This window comes from Thamnophis sirtalis, unplaced genomic scaffold, assembly GCF_051295495.1.
Source record: "Thamnophis sirtalis isolate CommonGarterSnake01/CBP01778 unplaced genomic scaffold, rThaSir2_p1.2 scaffold_9, whole genome shotgun sequence".
Classification (NCBI taxonomy): Eukaryota; Metazoa; Chordata; class Lepidosauria; order Squamata; family Natricidae; genus Thamnophis; species Thamnophis sirtalis.
In genome coordinates, this window is record NW_028261389.1 from 62283360 (window position 1) to 62307805 (window position 24446).

At 37.9% G+C, this 24446-nt stretch overlaps 1 protein-coding gene across 3 annotated transcripts in view; it reads left to right on the forward strand.

The window, feature by feature from the left end:
• The window catches only part of PLXNB2 (plexin B2), a 367326-nt gene that overhangs the window by 286092 nt on the left and 56788 nt on the right, over positions 1–24446 (forward strand). For all 3 annotated transcript variants that reach the window (XM_087722147.1, XM_087722148.1, XM_087722146.1), the window contains 3 exons: positions 2457–2617; positions 4048–4196; positions 4762–4870. In XM_087722147.1, coding sequence (XP_087578273.1) covers positions 2457–2617; positions 4048–4196; positions 4762–4870 — 419 coding nt within the window. The remainder of the gene's footprint in view (positions 1–2456; positions 2618–4047; positions 4197–4761; positions 4871–24446) is intronic.

Sequence of the window (24446 nt, forward strand, 5' to 3'; positions counted from 1 at the left end):
ACTTTAGGCTAGTCACAGCCAGTGGTGAGTTCCTACCGGTTCGGACCTGTTCAGCCGAATTGGTAGTGGCATACAGGCCTGGGTCGCCTGAACCGGCAGCAACATAGGCCTGCCACGCCTCGGAACTGGTTCCCCGGCCACCACCACCATCTTGGTTTTCAGTTCTGTGCATGCGCAGAACAATTGTAATTGGACTGTGCATGCGCACGTAGTGTGCATCCAGCACGCCCATGAGCAAATCAGCAGTAGTGCGTGTCGCAACCCACCACAGCCCAACTAACCTGTTACTTGGAGGGGGGAATGGAGGAGGAAATACAACATATTCCTTGTTGAGCTGAGAAGCCAGATATAAATTTAATAAAGTTAAGAGCAACGTAGGAGAAATAAGAAATTTGATAATGATAATCAGTTGTATATTTCAGTTTGATGGCCACTGATGAACAATGTTTGAACACGCTGGTATTATTTGTTGCTCTAACTTTCCTGGACTAGTTTTCTGCTCCTATCCTTACAGCTGTGAATGCTTTAAATGAGATTTGAAAGCATTAAGAAGCTTGAGCAAAGCTCCTCCTTTAACCAGATGTGTCTTTTTTTTAAGATTCTGAACATATGTCAGCTCATTAAAGTTTTGTTGTTTTTGTGTCTCTGTAGTTTTCTTGGCCAGATTTTTTGGAAGTGGTTTGTCGTTACCTCCTTTCTTATTATAGTAGATATTTTTAATGTCACTGATTGAAACAGCTAGTCATTGTTGTTTTTTCAGGTGTATGCAGAAGCCTGCAAAAAAGATGCAGCTCTTTTTTAACAGAGTATGTATTCACTCAGAGGTGGGTTTCTGCCAGTTCGGCCCAGATCAGATGAACCGGTAGTGGCGGTGGTGGGTGGCTCCACCCACCCGCCCGGATGCTTCTGTGCATGTGCAGAAGAGTCGAACAAGCAAACTGGTAGTAAAAAAAATGGAAACCCACCACTGCATTCACTGTGTGGAAAAACCTCTTCCAGATTATTTTGAAACATGACCAGCACTCATATAACCATTTAACATGCTGGATTTACTAACTCTGTCCTGACATTAGAGGACAATGCCCTTCTTTTATGTCTAGAATTTATTTATTATTTGCTTATTAGATTCTTATCCACCTTTATTATTTTATGAGTAACTTTATCAGTGAATATACCTCATCATCTTCCTTCCTCCTATTTTCCCCACAACAATATTGTATTATTGCAAGATTGTTTCCTTCTGTAAATTCAGTTCCAGTTAACTTTATCCATCCACCAACACAAAACCTAAGGGGGACTATAGGCTTAAGAGAGACTCTGTCTTTCTCCATGATTCATGATCATGATAACAAAAAGTGGCAGGGCATTTTTTATCGGGATTTCAGTGCTCTGCAGTGCTCCCCTACCCATGGTCTCTGACCTTATCTGTCAACCTCAAAGCATGCCAGAATACTATTTGGATTCCCTTGACTTTAAATTGAAGTGTAAAATGTTGGAGATATAGATTGAACTGTATTGGTATATCAAAATGTTGAGTGAAAATTAGGGACTGCCTGGGTTTTTGCTAAAAATATGTTGTATTAGTTAAATAGTAGGGACTGTGTTCATAGTAGGAAGACTGAACTCTATAGAATGGAATGTCAGTACAAATTAAAGAAAATATGTTTTATTTGAAGAAAAATCTAAATCAAAACCATCATATTTAATGATAGTTTTGGCTTTAGGTGTTTTCAATATCTCATCCCCTAGTGTTTTGTCACATCTATGTTATAATTTACTTGCAGATTTCTTTTTCAGAATCTATATTTTTTTGCAAAATATAGAATAAATTGCTTTGTATTTATTCCTTATTTGCTCCAAACAACTAGTTTCCAGTTCTCTTTTTCCAGCTCCGCTCATTCACTGTTCTGTTTTTTTGCACTGGTGTTTCTTGACAAAACTTGTTTTTTTCTTCTCATCCTTACCTCTACTGGCTTGCCATTATCACAAATTGTTTGAGGGAATCTGGCCCTGAACCCTGTGTAGATGCCACAGTTACCAATGTAAGAACCATTTGAGAACTGATAAACACAAAACTGATACAGCCATCTCCATAGGTCAGTCTATAATGTGTCAATCTGACTAAAAAAAAGTCTGTTAAACAAATGATCAGTAGATTACTGAATGACAAGAATCAACTACATGAGAAGGAGAACAATAACAACAAATCTTCTTTTGTCCCTTCCTTTTTTCACTCAAGAGTCATTCTTACACAGGCTTAAATGGCTAAACACGGTCCACTAAATCTAAAAAGAAACTAAACAAATGAAAAAAAGACAATTGGAGCAGCATTTTGTTTCACCTCATTGCTTTGCTTTGCCTCTTATCTTGATCCATGCTTCCATTACAATTTGTTTTTGTGGCTCTGAATTGTGGACTAGAAATTGATACTAAGCAGATGCACATTACTTTTGTAGTGACTTTATATAGCTGTTCTTATGGTCGAGATGACTGCAGCTTATGTCTCGCGGCTGATCCACAGTACCAGTGTGTCTGGTGTGAAGCCAGGGATGGTTGTGTTTTCACAAAACGTTGCTTGTCTTCTACAACTACCTGCCCTGCTCCAGTCATTACTCAGGTAAATGAATGGTACATAATTTCATGATATTGTTCTGATTATTACATCAATTTGCCAGGCAGTGCTGGGAGCAGTTAGCAAAGTAGGTCATGTCCCATAATAAATAATCTCTGTATTTTCCCAACATCATCTGTATTTTCTTACCATCAAAATGCAAAGTGGTAAATAATAAGAAGTCTGAACATATGTTTCAGAAGGGGAAGAGTTCATAAAAGGCCTTCTGCAGTGCCATGGAAGATGGACGAATCCTATTGTTTTCAGAAGCTACTGATTTGTAGATTCCATCATTCCTCAGCATTGCTGTTTTGGTTTGTGTAAGCTTGAAGTGAATAAGAGTGGCCTGAGATGGGTAGCATATAAATTTAATAAATAAAAACAAATATCGTATTTTTCAGAGTATAAGATGCTCTGAAGTATAAGACGCATATAAGCTTTTGGGGAGAAAAACAAGGGGGGAAAATCTGCCTCTGCCTTCCAGCAATTTGCCTCCTTGTGACAAACAGCAAGCAGTACAGACGATGTACACTGTTTGTGGTGGTGTTACACTTCAGACTATACTTGTACAGATGCTGTTAAAATTGATCTGGCTTTCTGGAAGTATATGTTATTCTCTGCTATTTAAAAGAAGATACAATAGCACTGAGCCTCTTTAGATCACGTATTTATTTTTAAAAGCTTCTTCATTTTTTTAAAGTTGTCTAGAACAATAATAAAGCAGTCTTTAAAAAATAAGTCTAATAATTTGAACATTCTATAGGCATTTATAGTTATTGACACCTCCTTGCAGCAAACAGTCTGATTAGCACAAGAAAAAAAATCTGCCTCCCAGCAATTTGCCTTGTGCAGCAAACATCAAGTTTTACTTTCAATTTCAGCATGGGCCTCCCAATCATCAGCTGTTTCAGGCTGCAGGGATTGCTGTAGCCTATTGCTGCCTCCGCAAAGCCCATTTTCCCTGTTTGCTGCAAGGAGGTAAATTACTGGGAGGAAAAGGCCAAAGAGAGGGGACTAGTGGGTGGGCAGGGCTACATTCAGTGTATAAGACGCACCCAAATTTTCAGCCTCTTTTAGGGGGGGGAGATGTTTTTTCTATTCTGAAAAATTTGGTAAGTAAACATCTGGAAGACAAAATCTTAAGAGTACCTAAATAATCATCAGGATTTTTTTTATAGAGAAGGTGTCCTATCGCTTACAAAGATTAACCAAAATATGTCAACAGTGCCAAAGATAATGGCTTTTTTTTAAACCTATAATATATTTGATTATCCAAGTATCCTGGATCTATTTTTGTTTTTCCTGTCAGTTTGGGAACCTACTATTGTAAGCTAATTCAACTGCTACCGTGGCATTTCATATATGCTTATGTGACCTAATTATTCTATTGTTTTATATAATATAGGTGGCAATAATAATGTTTCCTATACATTTAGATTGAACCAAAGAATGGACCTCTAAGTGGTGGAATTTTGTTAACAATAAGAGGATCTAACTTGGGCGTAAAAGCTGAAGATGTCAAAGAAATAATGGTAGCCGACACTGAATGTCAATTTAGAAAAGAATTATACTCTGTTTCCACCAAGTAAGTAATTTCTGACAACATTGACAAAGAAGTAAAAACAAAGTCTATGTATCAATGACTACATGAATGTAAAATAAAGTATAAGTAAATAAACTTATATTTAAATATAACAAACATAATGCAGAATTTGACATATACAATAACTGTTAATATAGTTTTAATTATTATTCCACTTAAAATAATAATATTTGAAAGTATAATTGAAATATTAGACAATAACAGCCATCTATTTTTATAATTTGGGGGCTGCAATACAAGTTGTTTTCTGTTTACTTCATCAACTGATATTTTCAGTGATATCATTGAAGAAAGATTTCTGCACTTTGACAAAAAATGAGTTTTCTCTTGTTCAAATAAATGATATAACTATTGCTTGTTTATCATAATGGTCCTAGGATAATGAGACTATATATATTACACGCACACACACACATACACACACACACACATGCATACATTTCTTGGTTTTATGCTTAGGAATCTGTGTGTTCTTGTATGCATGTAGTTCAAAAATGGACTAGCTGGTAATATGCACTGTTAAATCTTTTTATGTTTTTATAAACAGAATTGTATGTGAAGTTGGGCATGGATCAACAGAAAAAACAGGCGAAATTCAAGTTAATATAAATGGACAATACGGCACATCCACAAATGAAGTACAATTTACATACCAGGTGAGTGTATATACAGGGTATGTACTCTGTGTATGTGTACATGGAAAATCTTATTAATTTTTTTATTTGCTGGATAGGGAACACTAAACATCATCTTCAAAGTAAATCAATAAGCCTATTGATATCATACTGAGAAAATTTATTGCATCTCTAGTGAAAAGCGGGAAGATAGACAGTTCATTCTATACATCTGGAATATTTTCCTATAAAGACTCTTCTGAAATCAGTGTAGAAACGCAATGTATTATTTTGCTATAATTCCACTTTATGCAAGACCAAAGTATTGTCATGTTAGGATACTATTAATTACGGTAGTAGGTAATATAGAACTCTAATGAAAATGAGAGTGCCCTGAAATTTTTCAGATAATGCAAAGAACATAATTTTCTTTCAGAAAATACCAGGTTAGTAATCTAATCCCATGTTATGTTGAAAAAAAAGTACCGTATTTTTCAGAGTATAAGCCACATTTTTTCCTCCCTAAAAGTGGGTGAAAATTTGGGTGTGTCTTATACACCGAATGTAGCCCTGCCCACCCACCCTCCTCCACCCTTTGGCCTCTGCCTCCTTGCAGCAAACAGCCTGTTTCAGTTTCAGCTTCACCACAGCCTGATTAGCACAAGCAGCTGATTGTCGATTGGACAACCTCCCAACCATCAGCTGTTTCAGGTTGCAGGGATTGCCATAGCCTTTGCCACCTCTGTGTGCACCTTTTTTGGCCTCTGCATCCCACGTGAGACCTATTTTCTGCCCATTTGGATTCCATCTACCTAGAATGGGTGGAAAATGGGGCACACGGAGGCCGAAAACAGGATGCAGAGGGTGAAAATGGGGCACATGGAGGCAGCAGTATGCTATGGTAATCCCTGCAGCCTGAAACAGCTATCATTGGGGGACCCAACAATCAGCTACTTGTGCTAATCAGGTTGTGCTGAAACCTAAATGAGCTGTTTGCTGTTTGCTGCAAGGAGGCAGATTGCTGGGAGGCAGATTTTTTTTCTTGTTTTCCTCCCCAAAAGCTAAGTGTGTCTTATACTTCAGAGCATTTTATATGGTAATGTGGTATATTTTTTGCCAGCAGGTGAAAATGTTAAATCTGAATTGCAGATTTCCTCTTGCCTATCTCTCTTCTTTAAGGTGAAATGTGTTTTGCCAGAGAAGGAATAGCAGTCAGTGGAGGTTGATAGGGCCAAGGAGAGAGAATTATTGATTCTGCTTTCAGTAATTTAAGCAGAGGTAGCTATGTTGTAGAATGAAATTATGACCTACTCCTAAGAAAACATTGAGCTGAGAAACAAGGTTACATTTTAGTAAATAGTTCATGATTCTTTCCTGAACCAATATAATTTCAAAAATTAGTGCATAGTTTTTGAAGAATAACTGAAGAATTAAAAATGAAACTATTTTTCAGGAGATTCTTATTTAAGAAAAACTTTCTATAAATGAAGCATTAAAGAAAAGTTAGCATTATGTAGCCACAAATTATATAGAATTATATAGTATTATATACAATCAAAGAACAGTCTGATCTGGAACCATAGAACAGAAAAATAAGACCAATGTGTCACAATTCACTTAGAAAAATAGTGCAATAATAAAATACTGTATAAAAAAATAAATATAAACTATATAGTAGTCCAAGGAATTAGCTGCTGCTGCATTTTCATTGCAATCACAATGTATTTAGTTATTCTTGTTATCTCGTGATTAATATTTGATTAAGGAGCATTATATAAAACTCATCTGTTCTCTTTAAAAATTACTGGAAGACAGATACGAAATACATTTCGCAAGTATAAAAATTGTAGTAAAGAAACACATGCTGTACAGTAAAATCCTCTATAGAATTATAGAATTACCCTGGTATAAATGTTCAGATAGTTTTTATTAAATGTACAGTACTCTACTTAAAAAGGGTAAATGGTAAGGCATTATCCCTGGCTGAAAAAGAAAACTTTCCTTAAACCAAAATAAATTAATGTGCTTAAATAGTTTATAGGTTTCAATGTATTCCTAGTAATGAGTATTCTAAAACTCTGTAAGAAACCAATTTCAGGTTGATGTTCTATGTCCCCCAGCTGTTGATAAATAATACTTTAGCCTGATCAGAGTCAGCAGAAAGAGATAAAAAATTATCTTTCATTAATAAAATAAAAATTATTTGGTTTTCAGCTGATGTAGCCCATCCTAGTGGAATCTGCTACACAATAGGTACGCAGTGGCTCAGTGACTAAGTCACTGAGCTTGTTGATCAGAAAGGTCAGCAGTTTGGCGGTTCAAATCCCTAGTGCCACGTAATGAAGTGAGCTCCCGTTACTTGTCCCAGCTTCTGCCAATCTTGCAGTTCGAAAGTATGTAAAAAATGCAAGTAGAAAAATAGGAACCACCTTTGGTGGGAAGGTAACAGCATTTCACGTGCCTTTGGCATTTAGTCATGCCAGCCATATGACCACGGGGACGTCTTTGGACAGCACTGGCTCTTCGGCTTTGAAACTGAGATGGGCACCATCCCCTAGAGTCAGGAACGACTAGCACATATGTGAGGGGAACCTTTACCTTTAGACAATACTGGAGTCAGTGGTAATGAAGAAAAAAATAGTTTAGAGATTTTTTTTTTTTTTAGAGATTTTATTAATATTTGTAGGCCGCCCTTTTCCCTGAGGGGACTCAGGGCGGCTCACATAAAATCAGGGAGGGGGAATACGAAACAATGACGAAGACACATATAATAAAAGTAATAAGCAACATACATTCATCATTCGGGAGGGGCGGCTATCCTTGTCCCCAGGCCTGACGGGCTAGCCAGTTCTTAAGGGCTGTGCGGAAGGCCTGGACGGTGGCGAGGGTACGAATCTCCATGGGGAGTTCGTTCCAAAGGGTCGGGGCTACTACTGAGAAGGCCCTCCTCCTTGTGGTTGCCAGCCGGCACTGGCTGGCCGATGGGATACGGAGGAGGCCCAACCTGTGAGATCTAATTGGTCGCAGGGAGATAATTGGCAGAAGGCGGTCTCTCAAGTATCCAGATCCACTACCATGCAGGGCTTTATGGGTGACTAATAGCACCTTGAAGCGCACCCGGAGATCGACAGGTAGCCAGCGCAGCTCGCGGAGGATAGGTGTTATGTGGGTGAACCGAGGTGCACCCACAATCACTCGCGCGGCCGCGTTCTGTACTAGCTGAAGTCGCCGGATGCTCCTCAAGGGCAGCCCCATGTAGAGCACATTGCAGTATTCCAGCCTAGAGGTCACAAGGGCCTCTACCAGTATGGCAGTACTATCCTCCAAGCCCTATATCCAATTCAATCCAACTCTGTCGGTCAGCCCCAGACCATGAAATCAACTCTGTAACACAACACTACTTTTATTGAGATTGGCTATAATAATAAGACTCTCACAAGTTTGATTGCAATGTATTTCCTCTCTCTTGTTGTAGTTCAGTGAATTAGAAAGATGTCTGTGGTCCTTTTGAATGTTATCTGGCCATCTTGGACTTCAAATATGTTTTTGCCCCTTGTTCTCTTGGCAGCAAAGCTTGCATATTTCCATTAAGGACATTTTCCTTACTGTATGCTGTCTCAAGCTTGAAAGCAGAAAGGATGGACCTGAAAAACTTAATTTGAATGACCTCTAAGAGGTGTTTTTTTTTTGTTAAAGGACAGCACAACTTGTACCTCATTTAAAAATCAGGATTTGGGCCTCAAAAAGTTTAAAATCAAACACCTTTCTCCCTTCTCCCGGAAAAAAAAAGAATCTTCTGATTGCCATAAAAGATTTAGATGTTTACACAAATATATTTTGTAGCGACTTTCCTGGAACTTATAGAGTAGAATCTCATTACAAGGTATTTAAAGATTTTGTTCTATACTATGTCCACCCAGATCCTGTTTGTTTCAGCTTTTAGGCAAAAAACTTTTCTTTATTTTAAACATTTAGAGGCTATTCAACTCATAATGGGTTCAACAACAATGTCGGGAAGAAAAAGATTCATTTATGAATTATTCATCATTGGCCAATATATAACAAAAAACTATCAAACTATCCCAAGGACTAGGATATTAGTCATATTTTTATTACTAGATTTATGATCAATTTATACAAATCATAGGTGCATAATAGTTTTTTATGCTCTCTGTAAGCCGCCTTGAGTTATATTCTGTAAGGCACCTTGAGTCACCATGTGTGAATAGGTGGCAAAATAAATTCCCTAAATAAAATAAATAAAGTATTGGAGATAATTTCTTCATCGTTAATGCAAACAGAGTATAGGTGTTTTGCATCCAGCAGTTTTAAAAAATGTAGTCCTGAGTACTGTAACATTCCTGACATCATTTCATATTTTTTTTGTTTATGTTCTAAGACATGCATTTAAAAGAGGATGATATATCAACACCAATATACCAAATATATTAAAACAATATAACATTAAAAAATAAAAGAAAACTTATACAGAAAAGTCTGAAGCAATTAACAGAGTAGGGAAACTGCCAGATTATTTATGCAAGCCATTGCAATTATTAAAAATTTAGCAACCTTATTGGAACTAGCTGAAGTTTGATTGCCAAGGAGAAAAATGACAATCTCCTGCTCAGAGGAGCAATTAAGATTTTTTTTACAATTGGTGTTATGATTCTGTCCTCCATTTATTGGATAGAGGGCATTCTAGCAGTATTTGTAAAATCAATTCGACTTCTAACATATACAGGTGGGATTTTCATAAGGGATACTGTAATTTGCCAATTGGGGCCAAGATGAAGAGTTTCCTTTGTGAAATATGTGAAATATTTAAAAGGCATATGGGAATCAGTGGTGTGTTCCTGATCCCATTCCAACCGGTACGGTTGGAACGGGCCCGGCAGCACCCACATGCATCTTAGCGCCTCTGTGTGCCTCCGCAATGCTCCAGCTGCTCAGCGGAGTGTCGCACAGGTGCTGTACGCACCATGCGTGGAAGTGCCAAAGACTTAAAAGACTAGTAAGGAGCTCAGGCGGGCAGGTGGGCCCTCTGGAGCACCGTACCAGAATGTTATCCGGTGCTCCGTACTGGGGCGTACCGCCTGCAACCCACCACTGATGGGAATGGAGCAAGAAAAGGTGATTACTAAGTTGTAATGGAAATGGGAAACTCTAAATCTAACTGGAGATCGAGGTAGAGTACACCAACATTTCGGTCTTCAGGGACCACTAAATTCATAATTTTAAATCCCATGGACCACTAATATGATCTGCCTAATTACTGGCTGGGTGGATGTGGCTAGGTGGTCAAGTGACTGGATGGGTGTGGCCAACTTGATGTCAGTCACATCGAGGGGAGCTTGGCTGACCTTTACTCACCCCCCCCCTACCCAGACAATCCTGCCCCAGTAGGAAGCAGCTGTTGGAGTTATGCAGTCACCATGAGAAAGAGTTGGCAAAACAGCTGTCTCAGTTCAAATTGGATCTGACCAAGAAGGAGGCTCAATAGAAGCACCTCACTGAGGACTATGAGCATAGACTTTCCAAGCAGAGGGAAAACTTTTGGGAGTGCAAGGCCAGGTATTGGCACCTGGAGGCTCTGTAGACTGAGATGGTCAGCCAGTTCCAGGGCATGATGCAGTCCCACTGGAACAAGGCCTTCTGGCTCTTCACCACCAGTAGCACTTCCACCAGCCTTCGCCCAAAGCTCCACACCAGGAGGCTGAAGCAGACCCCAAGTCAAAATTTCTGCCCTCCTCCAAACTGCACAGAAAAATCCCAAAGGGGGAGACTCTCTGCAGCAACACAAGCATTCATTGCATGTATCTGGCACAGGGGCCGTAGTTTGAGGACCCCTGATTTAGTGCAATATAAAAAAATGCAAATAATTTTTCTGCGGACCACCAAAATTTTGTCATGGACTACCAGTTGGTGATCACTGCTCAGGGAGATTATCTTGGGGAAAATAGGCAAAAAGCATTTGTAAAGAAAACATTTCTTAAATCCTGAGAAGCAGGATAGTACTCTGAAGAGACTTAGGCAAGCTCATTCCTGGGATATAAGAAGGAACTTAGTTTTTTGGGGAATTGGCCTGATCTGGAAATGAACACTACGGAAGAATTGAAGTATACTTTATTGAAACAAACTATAATAAAAGAATCATGTAAGCCTGGTTGCACTTTATCTATTCTTACTCTTACATACCAATGAATATTGTTGATTGTTGGCAAGGACATTTAAATTTTTAAATATTTAATCCCTGCAAGGAATTCTTTTGGAGTTGTTGCTTGAAAGTCCTTTGCTTGATTGATCCAATGAATAGACTTAGACTTTACACAAAGAAAATGCATGATAATTTTGTCTTTTATGCTTTGAGTGAAAACTCTGGATTGATCTGTTCAATGATCCATTTGATTGCTTTCTTGGTTATCCATGATGTTCTTTGCAACACCAAATTTCAAAAGCTTCTTTCTGCTTCCTCAAAATTCAACTTTCACCTCCATTGAGTATCACGGACAACACATCACCTGTATGATTCTGATCTTTGTAGCTATAAACACATCTTTTCCAAGGCTTTCAGGGTTACTCTACTAAGTGCTGGTTTATGGCATATTTCTTGACTACAATTTGCTTTCATATTGATAATTGATCCTAAAATATATCACTTCAGTAATATCATTATTACTGCATTTGGGGAGGGGGGGACAGCCAGAAAATTAGTTATAAATGGAAAGGATAGCGCAGGGGCAGAGGGAAGGGCCCAGCCAGTGATCACCAGGCAGTAGCCCACCACTGGTTACATTTAATCTTAATACTGTTTTTGCACTGAGTTCCGACTTTTATTATTGGATTTTGAAGGCTAGTTTGTCCAGGCACGTAGGATTTTTATTGTTTTCTTTTTGTTGTTCTTATTTTTAATACAAGCCAGCCAGAATAATTGTGGGATCAGGCATCTCTAAATCTCATGAAATATAAATCAAATGTTGATTTAAGTTCAAGGAATCCCTATATAAAGGAAACTGAATTGTCTAGATGTACAGTATTTGTTGTACAGGTGATACAACACAAGAATATGGTTGATCAGCAAATTCCCCATTTGAAATCCTTCATATTCCAATTCAGTTCTTCCATCCAGCCATTTCTGCCAATTCTGGTTCATATATCTAAAATAAAATGTGCCTATTATACTCAAAAGGCTAATAGATTAGATGAATCCCCTTACTGTCCTGTGAATAAGTGTAGCAATCACCTTCCTCTAGTCCTTGGGAATATTTACTGTTTGGAAGTAAATAAAGAAGAAAGACAAGGTGCCCATGTGTCAGAAAGCATATTAAGAAATTCTGTTAAGATACAGTTGTACCTGGGACGTAAGAAATCTGAAAGGGAGAGACCAGCAAACAAGTATCTTAACATGGTGAACAAGGTGATGTAACCATGAAGTCAGTCAGTGAATCATAGGGCCTTCATTTCAAAAGATTGAAATTGCCTTGAGATAAATAGGGTAGATTCCCGTAATACATGGATAAGTAATCTAGTGCCCACCAAGCATTTTAGGTTAAAGTTCCATTAGCTTCAGGTAATATAATCAGAAGTAATAAAAGCTGTAATTGAAAATATCTAGAAGGAACAAGTTTGCTTATCTCTGCTGTAATGCCTGTAAATTCTTGCTGAATGGCTTGCTGGATACTTCTTTTCCTCCTCCTCTTTCTCCTCTTCCTCCTCCTCTACCCCTCTTCTTTTACCACTTCTGGTGTCAAGGGAGAAGTTCTGGGTTTTGCTCTTCTAGTAGTCTCAACTATTGTTATTTGATGCTGTAGTGTGTCTTTGATGAAGTATATACATTGACTTATATTGTTAACACATCAAGAATTATGTTGTCTTTTTAAAAAGTTTGAAGTAAAATTCAAGAAATATATATTGTTACAGAAAATCAAAGTTAGCTTATTCTGTGGACTGTTTTTTTTTCCTGCTTGTGCACATTCAGCTTTTCTATTGAAAACCACAGAGAGGAAACATTAGTCACAAGAAGAAGGAAGTCTAATAAATATAGACTATTAAACCAGAATTAGAAAAAAAATAAGTATAGTTATGTTCCCATTCTCTATAGCAACAATAGGTTGCACTTAGATCCTTGTGACATTTGAGTTCTCATGAGCACTTTTATGCTTTCATTTTAAAACTCATCATTCCATGGCTATGTATAAAACTAGAGTAACAAAAATTCTAATATAACCTATTTTAACTGCATTAATCAACTTGCACTTTCTTCCAAGCAGCTGAGATTGACATCAATGAGTCTATTTTTATTTTGCTTTTCGTTTTCATAAAATTTAGTTGAGGCAGATCAGAATGACATATTCTGAGTGCAAGATCAGCTTATGCCTTTTATATGGATTTAAAGTCACATCTGTTTGATCAAAACCAAGACTCTAAGCCAAGACCTTATAGCACTTTGGACAGCAGTGTAATAGGATATGGCGAATGAAAAATTCCATGATTTCCCATTTTATTTTATTTTTTAAAGAAAAGGACTGAAATGATTGGCTTGCTAAGTTGCTTGCAGAATTATAATAAACAGACATCTCCAGATCTATGGTGTGAACTTTGACTTTTTTGTATTGCATTTTATTTGGGAAATTTGTACACCGCCTCAGTCTTGAAAAGCAGTTGATGTTCAAGCCAAGGGAGGGTTGTATTGTTTTAATAGCTTTTCTCCCTGAAATAGCCTGTGGCTGATGTTTGTGGGTAATTTATCCTCCATAAGATTTATTCTTTTTCATTTAGAGATCAGCTTTGATCTTAAATAGCTTGTTGCCATCTAGCCTTTTTGCTGCTGGAATAAAATTGTTCCCTGAAATACAGCCTTTTTAAAGAAAGTACAAAAAAGAACTTCTAATTTAGAAACAATAGGTGAAGGACACTAGTGTTTGAATTTTGGAGGGAAACCAGTAAACTATTTTCCATTTTTGAAACAGCAGTTAATAATATTTAAAATGTTATGGAGTTTACATCTACATATGAGGAGGAACTGTTATGACTCCATTATTTCAATAATTCACAAATCTATCCTTTAACAAACTCAACAATCATGGTTACTGCTAAGTCCTCGACTTGCGACCAGTCGTAGCTACGAATCTAACAGTTACCAGTCTTACTGATCTAGTTTGCTTCATTTCTTGCCTATTTATTTTCCATTTTAATTGTAGTCTGAAGCATTTCATAATAAACTCTTCTGGCATCTTTGATTTCTGCTGTGTCATTCTGTTGTGTCACTATACCTCATATGGAAATTCTGGGGTAATTCATTTCTCTAGGCCAGGTGTGGGCAACTATTGCCCCTTTATGACCTGTGGGCCCCAACATCCAGAATTCCTGAGCCAGCCATAAAAGGGTCAGAGTTGCCTAGGTTCCTTGATATTAGGAAATAAAGAGAAATGGAAGTATGGAAGATGGAAGAAGGTGGAAAGGAGGAAAATTGGAGATGATTGATTTGCGGACAATTTGTGAGTTTAAAAAAGGCTTGAGGGTAACGATGGGTAAAGGATATAGGTGATATATGAGAAGACTAAAAGAGTTTTCTAGAAAAGAACTAGAGAGAAAGTTGATGTTGAGATAGCAGCAACAGGTCAGGATGAAAAAAACATAGAAACTAAGGGCAGGATATATTTGATAATTAAGAATAGTGACTTATTCTTGAGCAGCAATGAGGTGGAGGAGGGTGACTTAATCCCTGCCATTTTGAGTCCCTTATCTCCACCAACACTTTTTGCCCTATGGCTATAAGTTCCTTTTTATATATATAAAATTTTATTCATTTCTTATTAAAATATTGGACACAGTGCGACCATCCTGGTGTTATCTACGCCATACACACTAAAATATGAAACAAATAATATAAAAGTAACATTGTCTTCATATATTAGTAATTATATATTATTATTCTACCAATATGCTCATTTATATTTACATATATTACATCACATTTCATATTCCCAAATCCTAGTTATTTCTTGTTCCATCTCCCAACTCTCATTTCCAACCATTGATAAAATCTATTCCATATATCATGATATTCTGACTCGCCTTTGTTTTTTTAATTATAGCGTCAATTTATCCATTTCTGCACATACAAATATTTTCTTTCTTTCTAAAGGTATATTATTATTTTTCCATTGTTGAGCGTATACAATTCTCGCTGCCGTTATAATGTGCAATATTAAATATATTGACCCTGTTGCAATTCCTAATAGAAATAATTCTGGTTTAAATTCTAACCTTTATTCAATCATTTCTTCTAACCACATCTGGATCCATTGACAAAATTATTTCTCTTTTTTGCATGTCCACCACATATGTAATACATGCCTGGCATTTTGGTGATACATTACTGAACATTTTGGCCAGTCTTGCTGGCGGAAGATGCCACCTATAAAACATTTTCTATAAATTGTCCTTGAATGATGTGGCCAGTGTTAATTTTCTATTTCTTTCCCATAGTTTTTCCCATTTTTCCCATTCATATTTCACCTAATTTTTTTAGCCCATGGCCATAGGTTCTGTACTCACAAGTACATGCAAGGACAAAACATTTTCTCTATTTATTTTTCAATGCATATTTCAAAACTTTGATTTTCAACAATAGTTCTTCCAAATAGAGAAATGAGGCTCTAAGAAGCATTCTAATTGAGTCTCAGTCTAGTAAACCTCCTATTAAGAGATGTGTATGTCTGGAGGTGTTCCTGTACACTCTGCCCAAGAAATTAATAGGATATATTCACCCACTAGTCTTTCAGCATACAGAGGGATGAAACTTAATCTTACTTGGAATAAGGATATAAAGCTTCACCCACCCGCTCTACACCCACTGTGTAGACTATGGGGACTAGTTCCTTTCTTGTTTTCAGTTCCTCTTGGTGATAGATGTTTAGCATACATTTAGATACATTTGATTTACTTAAAATATAGTTTTAGGACATGGTGGTTTTTTCATACCCTAAGACAAAAGAGTAAAATTGCTCGTTTAAGTTATAGAAACTATAATATCAGTGTGGTAATAATGGAGTTTGGTATAGGATCATATCTAATTCCTCACTAATTGTTTAGTATATGACTTGAAAGAGAAGAGGAAGAGGTGGTGATGGAGGCGGATGAGTCAAAGTTGCCTTTATTTAAGTGTATGGAACAATATGTGGCTATTCTGTACATCCACTTCAAAAATAATAGAATTAGCTGATAGGTTTCTGAACTTAAGCTTGACTTTTCTTCATAAAAAGAAACAGTCAGTTACTTGGAATAACTCCAGATGAGAAGGGTGGTACTTTTTCTCTCATGCTTTTATAAGATTTTCAGGGTGTTCGGATTTTTATACTGTATACATTTCTAACGAAAATAGGGTGTGCACATCTACAAAGAAAAATCCAATACCTGATATGCTCTAAGACTTAAAATTATGAAGTGTTTCTCAGTTATTAAGTTTGAAAGAATGGTATAAATCCCCATTTCCAGTCACAATAATTATTAATTTACTAGTTAGTACATGCATTATTTATAGAGATTTCCTATCTCTCCCTATTCCCCCTCCCCCCACATCACAGAACGAGACTGCATTAGAGCAAAGTTACATCCTCCCCTAAATTAATCTGTGAAACCTCATTATAAGTATACTTACTGTTCCTCAGTAAGTAAACAAAAGAAAACAAAAAAGATTTCCTAAAGCAACATTTCGAATGTGAATTGCAATTACTCGTAAGAAAATTAATTACAACTGCACCTGAAATAAGATCATATTTCTAGATAAATATTTGGGAAAGGGAACAATCAAAGTTGTTTAGCTGACTGCACCATATATTCTTTTATATTATAATTAAAAGAGAGATCAGTACTCTTCCTTGATTTCTGATAAGTTTCAACATACATACATACATACATACACACATACATACATACACACATACATACATACATACATACACTGTGTGTGTGTGTGTATAGATAGATAGATAGATAGATAGATAGATAGATAGATAGATAGATAGATAGATGATAGATAGATAGATAGATAGATAGATAGATAGATAGATAGAGATAGAGATAGAGATAGAGATAGAGATATTGTATGTATGTGTATATATATAATTTACATAGTATAAAGGTAGGTTATTTGAGGAACCATCTATCTCCTACAGTTTCTGTTGCTGAGTACATGCCAAGCAGAGTTGGCATACTCTTCAGTTCCTTTAATTAAACAGTGCCATCTATTGGGATCCAGAAAATATCCTTTGTTGCAGAGCCTGCCCCCTGGAATGATATACCCCCCTGAAAGGGTTCCACCTTGTTGGCATTTCATAACACCTTGAACATCTCATTAGGCATTTGGATCCTATACAGTAACCAACTCATATCTTGTATTGTGTTTTACTGTTTTGTGGGCTACCCAGAGTTGGTTTGGAATCAAACAATGCTTACGTTGATTTAAATAAAATAATTTGTACATGATGCACAAACATGGTAAAGACATGGTTACAATCATACCAAGCAAGTAATATTTATTTAAACTTTAATTTAAATAAAGCCAGTTTCTCTTATTATGCTAAAAGCATATGCCATAATGTATATGTTCAGCAATATTGCTCAGTGAAGACAGTTGTAACAGAATTTCTTGAAGTCCATGAAAGCAAGGAAATGGGTTTTGGTTGTATGTGACTTACGATAATATGGGAATGAATGAATGGGAGAAATGAATGAAAGTGAATGAGTAAGTGAATATTTATTATTTATTTATGTATTTGAATCGCTTCCCATTCATATTATATACAGGTAGTTCTCAACTTAAAACGGTTCATTTAGTGACCTTTCAAAGTTACAACAGCACTGAAAAAAGTAACTGATGACCGTTTTTTGCACTTACGACCATTGCAGCATCCCCGTGGTCACATGATCAAAATTGAAATGCTTGGCAACTGACTCATATTTATAAAGTTTGCAGTGTCCTGGGGTCACATAATCACATTTTATAACCTTCTAACAAGCAAAGTCAGTGGGGAAGCCGGATTCACTTAACAACCATGTGTTACTAACTTAACGACTGCAGGGATTCACTTAATAACTGTGGCAAGAAAGGTCGTAAAACGGTGCAAAATGTATTTAACAAATATATCACTTAACCACAGAAATTTTAGGCTCAGTTGTCGTAAATCGAGACTTATTTATATTTTGTATAATTACCTATCTCAGATAATGACTCTGGTGGCATATAATAAGACAATGAAAATACATAAAAATAATTAAAACAACCAGTTTAAATTAAAAAGATAAATTAAAAAGCCCAAAATTGAACTTTGGAGGGGCGCCCTCGCCCACCTGTGGCCCCGCCCATCCAGAGGTCTGTTTAGCGCAGTGTTTCTCAACCATGGCAACTTGAAGATGTCTGGACTTCAACTCCCAGAATTCCCCAGCCAGCATTCGCTGGCTGGGGAATTCTGGGAGTTGAAGTCCAGACATCTTCAAGTTGCCAAGGTTGAGAAACACTGGTTTAGCGCATGCAGGCCTCATTCACCAGTTTGCAGCACAAAACAGAGCTTTAGAGGGGCAATTTCCAGCCCAAAATGGAGCTTTGGAGGGCAGCCCTGCCAAAACAGGGTGCCAAGGTGAACCTCTGGAGGGGCACCCCTCCGGAGCTACGTTTCGGGCTGCAAAGGCTTTTTGCAAAGATGGCAAACAGAGGGAAAGCTTTGATGTTTCATTCCTTTTGCAAAACCTTTTGCTGCATGTCTCGTCCAGGCTTCCATTTGCTGAAAATTAAAAAAAGGATGGTAGTAAAGCATGCAATGTACATTTAATTGTTGTGTTTTGAAGTATTTATTTACTTATTTATATTTTGAAATAACCTTGACTCCTGGCAACTGCCTTGGACAAGTCCCTGCTGTTTTCTTGGCAAGGATTTTGGAACAGGTTTGCTACTGTCTTTTTTCTAGAGCCAAGGTACGTGATTAGCCACAGATTACTTGAACTGCATTTGTGCCTAAGACGGGACTAGAACTCATAGTCTCCTGGTCACTAAACTGGTACCTTAACCAGTACACCAAACTGGCTCTGATAATAATGGTAAAAAAGATCCATTGTTTCAGAGAACTTTCAGGTAAGGCTAAGGTAGAAAAAAAATATTTCAGAAAAGTTGGAGCTATTACCTGTCTTTTAGCATTACCTCAGTCAAAACTGAGAAATTTCAAATCTCATGGCTGTATATACTTTGATTCTAAGAAGAGCCTTTCATTAAATTTATAGCACTAAAAAGGTTTATGGCTTGCTTTATTGGCCTATTAAAAAAAACATTAGGTGTACTGAGGCAGCTTTGTTGAAAACTGGATAATTATGTTAAAAGTACAAGAAAGTACATGTCCCATTTTTTTCTGTTATAAAGAAGCATCTTCAAAATTTAAATGTGTGTGTATAATCTCTTTCATCTGTTTTTTGTTACTCTGTACATAATTTTGAAATGCATGCTAAAATAGGAAACACAGAAACCAAAAAAGAGCAAAACCAAGGTATAAAAGAGTCAATTATTTTAACTCTAATTGATTTTAGGAGTAGAATTATAGAGACATTCCGTTTCCTCCATTGAAATCAATGAGCCCTTGCTGCGCTGTGCATTTGATACATTGAATAGAAAGTTGAGCAAAGACTGAAGGGATCAGATTTTAAATCGTGATACAATCATGAAGCTGGCAGGGTAATTGAGACCAGTTACTGTCACTCCACAAAACCTATTTCATGTGGGGTTTGGGTAGACAAAATGTGCTTTGTGGGAAAGTTGTGTTCAATTACATCTGGCCATGAGCATTTAAACTTCCAATATCAGACTTTCAATTAACAGGTGCTGCTGAAGCTTTCTGGTCTGCTGTTATATTACTTTATTGTCTCTCCCACTTGAGAAATAATGTTTCAGTTATTTAAGATTTTATTATTTCAAAGGGATGATACTGACTTTTTTCTGTTTAACTTTTTAAAATTCACTGAATCATTCTTTTGGCATTAATTATTTTTAATCATTGGTTTTAAACCATCATCTAAAACAGAGGTGTCAAACTGAAGGCCTGCGGTACCTCTGCCAGCGTAAAAGGAGCTTAGGGGGGGTGGCTCTCTGGCCCCATTTTTGGCTGCAACAGCTTTCTGCAGCCCTCTGCCAGCAAAAACGGGGCCTGCTTTCATTGGCAGAGGGCTGCAGGAGGCCATAGCTGCCAATAACGGGGCCTGGGGGCCGCACACACCCCAAGCTCCATTTTCCACACCCAGGCTCCATTTTCACTGGCAGAGGGCTAGCTGCTAGCAAAACAAACTAAAAACAAAACAAAAGGAGAAATAGAATAGAATAGAATAGAATAGAATAGTTTCCCCTTTTGCATTTGAGGATGCAAGAAGGGACAGGAAAGGAGAAAGGAAAAGAGGAAAGACAAAGAAAAAGAAGGGAAGATGGGAAGAGAGCAATGAAGGAAAAATAAGGAAGAAGGGGAAGGAAGAGGGAGGGAGGGAGGAAGAAAGGAAGGAAAGAAATTATGAAAGTGAGGGAGGGTTTGAGGGAAGTCCTGCCTTAGAACTTGGCCACCACAGGTGCCCCCAACACAAGTGACTTCGAGCTGGCCACCCCCATCCTGGCCATGCCCACTCCAACCACTCCCCCTCACCCCAGGTGAAACAGAACTCTGATACAGCCCCCAATGAAATCGAATTTGACACCCCTGATCTAAACTTTTTTTAAATCAAATATAAATTGGGTTTTTCATTTTAATAAGTTTAACCCGACTTCTCAATGATTTTTTCATGATAAAGCTAGGCAGAAATATCATTCATATATGTTATAAATGCTGTTTAATTTGGCTGGTGAACTAGCAAGAAGACTAAGCTTATACTTGAATTGATTTCTGCATTTATATGCAAGTAATTATACAGGCGAAACTCAAAAAATTAGAATATTGTGCAAAAGTTCATTTATTTCAGTAATGCAACTTAAAAGGTGAAACTAATATATGAGATAGACTCATTACATGCAAAGCAAGATAGTTCAAGCCATGATTTGTCATAATTGTGATGATTATGGCTTACAACTCGTGAAAACCCCAAATCCACCATCTCAGAAAATTAGAATATTGTGAAAAGGTGCAATATTCTAGGCTCAAAGTGACCACACTCTAATCAGCTAATTAAGCCATAACACCCGCAAAGGGTTCCTGAGCCTTTAAATGATCTCTCAGTCTAGTTCAGTAGGAATCACAATCATGGGAAAGACTGCTGACCTGACAGTTGTGCAGAAAACCATCATTGACACCCTCCATAAGGAGGGAAAGCCTCAAAAGGTAATTGCAAAAGAAGCTGGATGTTCCCAAAGTGCTGTATCAAAGCACATTAATAGAAAGTTATGTGAAAGGGAAAAGTGTGAAAGAAAAAAGGTGGACAAGCAGCAGGGATGACCACAGCCTGGAGAGGATTGTCAGGAAAAGGCTACTCAAAAGTTTTGGGGACTTCCACAGGACTGAGGCTGGAGTCAGTGCATCAAGAGCCACCACACACAGACGGATCCTGGACATGGGCTTCCTCTTGTATCCTCTTGTCAAGCCTCTCCAAACAACATCAGAAGCGTCTTACCTGGGCTAAAGAAAAACAGACCTGGTCTGTTGCTCGGTGGTCCAAAGTTCTCTTTTCTGATGAGAGCAACTTTTGCATCTCATTTGGAAACCAAGGACCCAGAGTATGGAGGAAGAATGGAGAGGCAACATTGCAAGATGCTTGAAGTCCAGTGTGAAGTTTCCATAGTCTGTGTTGATTTGGGGAGCCATGTCATAGCAATAGCAGTTAGACTTATATACCGCTTCATAGGGCTTCCAGCCCTCTCTAAGCGGTTTACAGAGTCAGCATATCACCCCCAACAACAATCCGGGTTCTCATTTTACCCACCTCCGAAGGATGGAAGGCTGAGTCAACCCTGAGCCGGTGAGATTTGAACAGCCGAACTGCAGAATTGCAGTCAGCTGAAGTAGCCTGCAGTGCTGCATTTAACCACTGCGCCACCTCAGTCATCTGCTGGTGTTGGTCCACTGTGCTTCATTAAGTCCAGGGTCAACGCAGCCGTCTACCAAGAGATTTTGGAGCACTTCATGCTTCCTTCTGCAGACGAGCTTTATGGGGATGCTGACTTCATTTTCCAGCAGGACTTGGTACCTGCCCACACTGCCAAAAGCACCAAAATCTGGTTCAATGACCATTGATTACTGCTTGATTGGCCAGCAAACCCACCTGACCTGAATCCCATAGAGAATCTATGGGGCATTGCCAAGAAAAAGATGAGAGACATGAGACCGAACAATGCAGAAGAGTTGAAGGCCGCTATTGAAGCATCCTGGTCTTCCATAACACCTCAGCAGTGCCACAGGCTGATAGCTTCCATGCCACGCCACATTGAGGCAGTAATTGCTGCAAAAGGGGCCGAAACCAAGTATCGAGTAAATATGCATGCTTATACTTTTCAGAGGTCCGATATTGTTCTATGTACAATCCTTGTTTTATTGATTGCATGTAATATTCCAATTTTCTGAGATGGTGGATTTGGGGTTTTCACGAGCTGTAAGCCATAATCATCACAATTATGACAAATCATGGCTTGAACTATCTTGCTTTGCATGTAAAGAGTCTTATCTCATATATTAGTTTCATTTTTTAAGTTGCATTACTGAAATAAATAAACTTTTGCACGATATTCTAATTTTTTGAGTTTCACCTGTATATATTCTGCTTGGTTTAGTAGTCTTTGGAAGCCAGGTTTCTAAAATAGGTTCTTCTGTTGAGCAAGACATGAAGAAGCTTGTCATATTTGCACTCCATCAAAAAATTATGATATTTGCAGTACCCTTCACTACTCATCAAAGCTTTCTATCTTAGGAGTAAAGCTGTGTTCTCCTTACAGAACAATGCCTCCCCAAAGGGATTTCAACCTCACAGAAAATATCCCAGCTGTGTTTTTCAGCATCAGTCTTCATATTCTATGATGACATAGTATTTATTTAAATGCAATATATGTAATTATGTGCACAAGACATGTTCCTTTTCTCAGAAGTTGAGAATGCTGTCTTCAAGCAGCTTCTATTCATTTCAATTGGATTGGTACAAAGATATTCTAGACATATTAAACTTATACTAATGACAGTGGTTGCGTGTACTTGTCAAGTCCCAATAAGGACGTCAAACATCCTTAAATAATCTATTACACTGAAATAGTTGCAGAATCTAATCTGGATCGGTCACTGGGACCAGAGGTTTAACCTTCCAAGCTTTCGGATTCGTGCTAGAGCCCCTCCTCAGGAACTTCTTCCTAGAGTTTTGTATGGCATTTTAGTTGTTGATTAGGTGGCCGGCTATTATGTCATTGGCTGTTGTTTCCTTCTGCTGCCAAGCCCTCTATTAAGGGCTGAAGTCGTCCATTTCCCCCATAATGATGGAATCACGAAACATCCAGTATGAGAGTGTGACATAATAACAGTTTTATCTTTCTAGTCAGAGAGTTCATATAAAGGAAGATATGTTCTACTCAGAGGATGTATTATAGTTTGCTCCTCAAAACATTCTCCGTTTCTCTTCCAGGAGCTCTTAGAAAAAATTGAAGATGACAAAAACATGCCATAGAAATACATATTTTGCACAAAGTCACTGTCTCACGTCAGAGTAAATATCATACAGCATGTAGTTTTGAATATTTTAAAATCTTTTATAAAAGTACTGCAGTCTTCAGTAGCAAAGTGACTAATCATCCAAAACTTACCCTGTACTGCATGGACTTCTATTCTAAATCAGGAGTCCAAAAACTTGACCACCTTAAGACATGTGGAATGGGGAATTCTGTGAGTTACAATCCACAAAGCCTTCAAAATTGCCAAGTTAGGAAAGCCCTTTTCTGAAACAAACATGCTAAATATGAAGTACATTCCCCTTAGATCCTCCTAAGACTTAGGAGGCTGTTTCCCATGGTTCTTGCAAAACTAATATTCACAGGAATAAGGAAAAATGACCACATGTAATCTTGTGAGCCATTTCTTCTAGTTTAAATTTGCCCTAGACAAAAATCACAGACCAACATAGCCATATCATCAGCTGTTGTGAACTAGTAAGAGTCAGCTGTATTTCGGGCAGTAAAGTCCCAGCCATCAATCCATCACCTCTCCTATAAATACCTCCCTTTTCACATGCATCTGCATCAGAGGTGGGTTACTACTGGTTTGCACTGTTTCGGGCAAACCAATAGTGGAAATTGGGACTGGGTTGCCAAACCGGTAGGGACCGCAGGCTGGCCATGCCCCCAAACCGTTTCCCCAGTCACCACGGCTGCCGGCTTGGTTTTTAATCATTTTTTCATGTTCTGCACATGCACAGAACAATTTACACTCAACTACGCACGCACAGCAAAGCACGCACAAAGCGAACCGGTAGTAATGCCAGCAGCAGCCCACCTCTGATCTTCATTCCCCAATTTGTTGTGCTGTTAAATGTTTTCAGGCTGAGAATCCAGAGCTCCCTGTCTTCTCCCCAGCACTTCCCAAAGTTGCTACCTTACTGCATTTTCTTTTATCATGCCAGAATAATA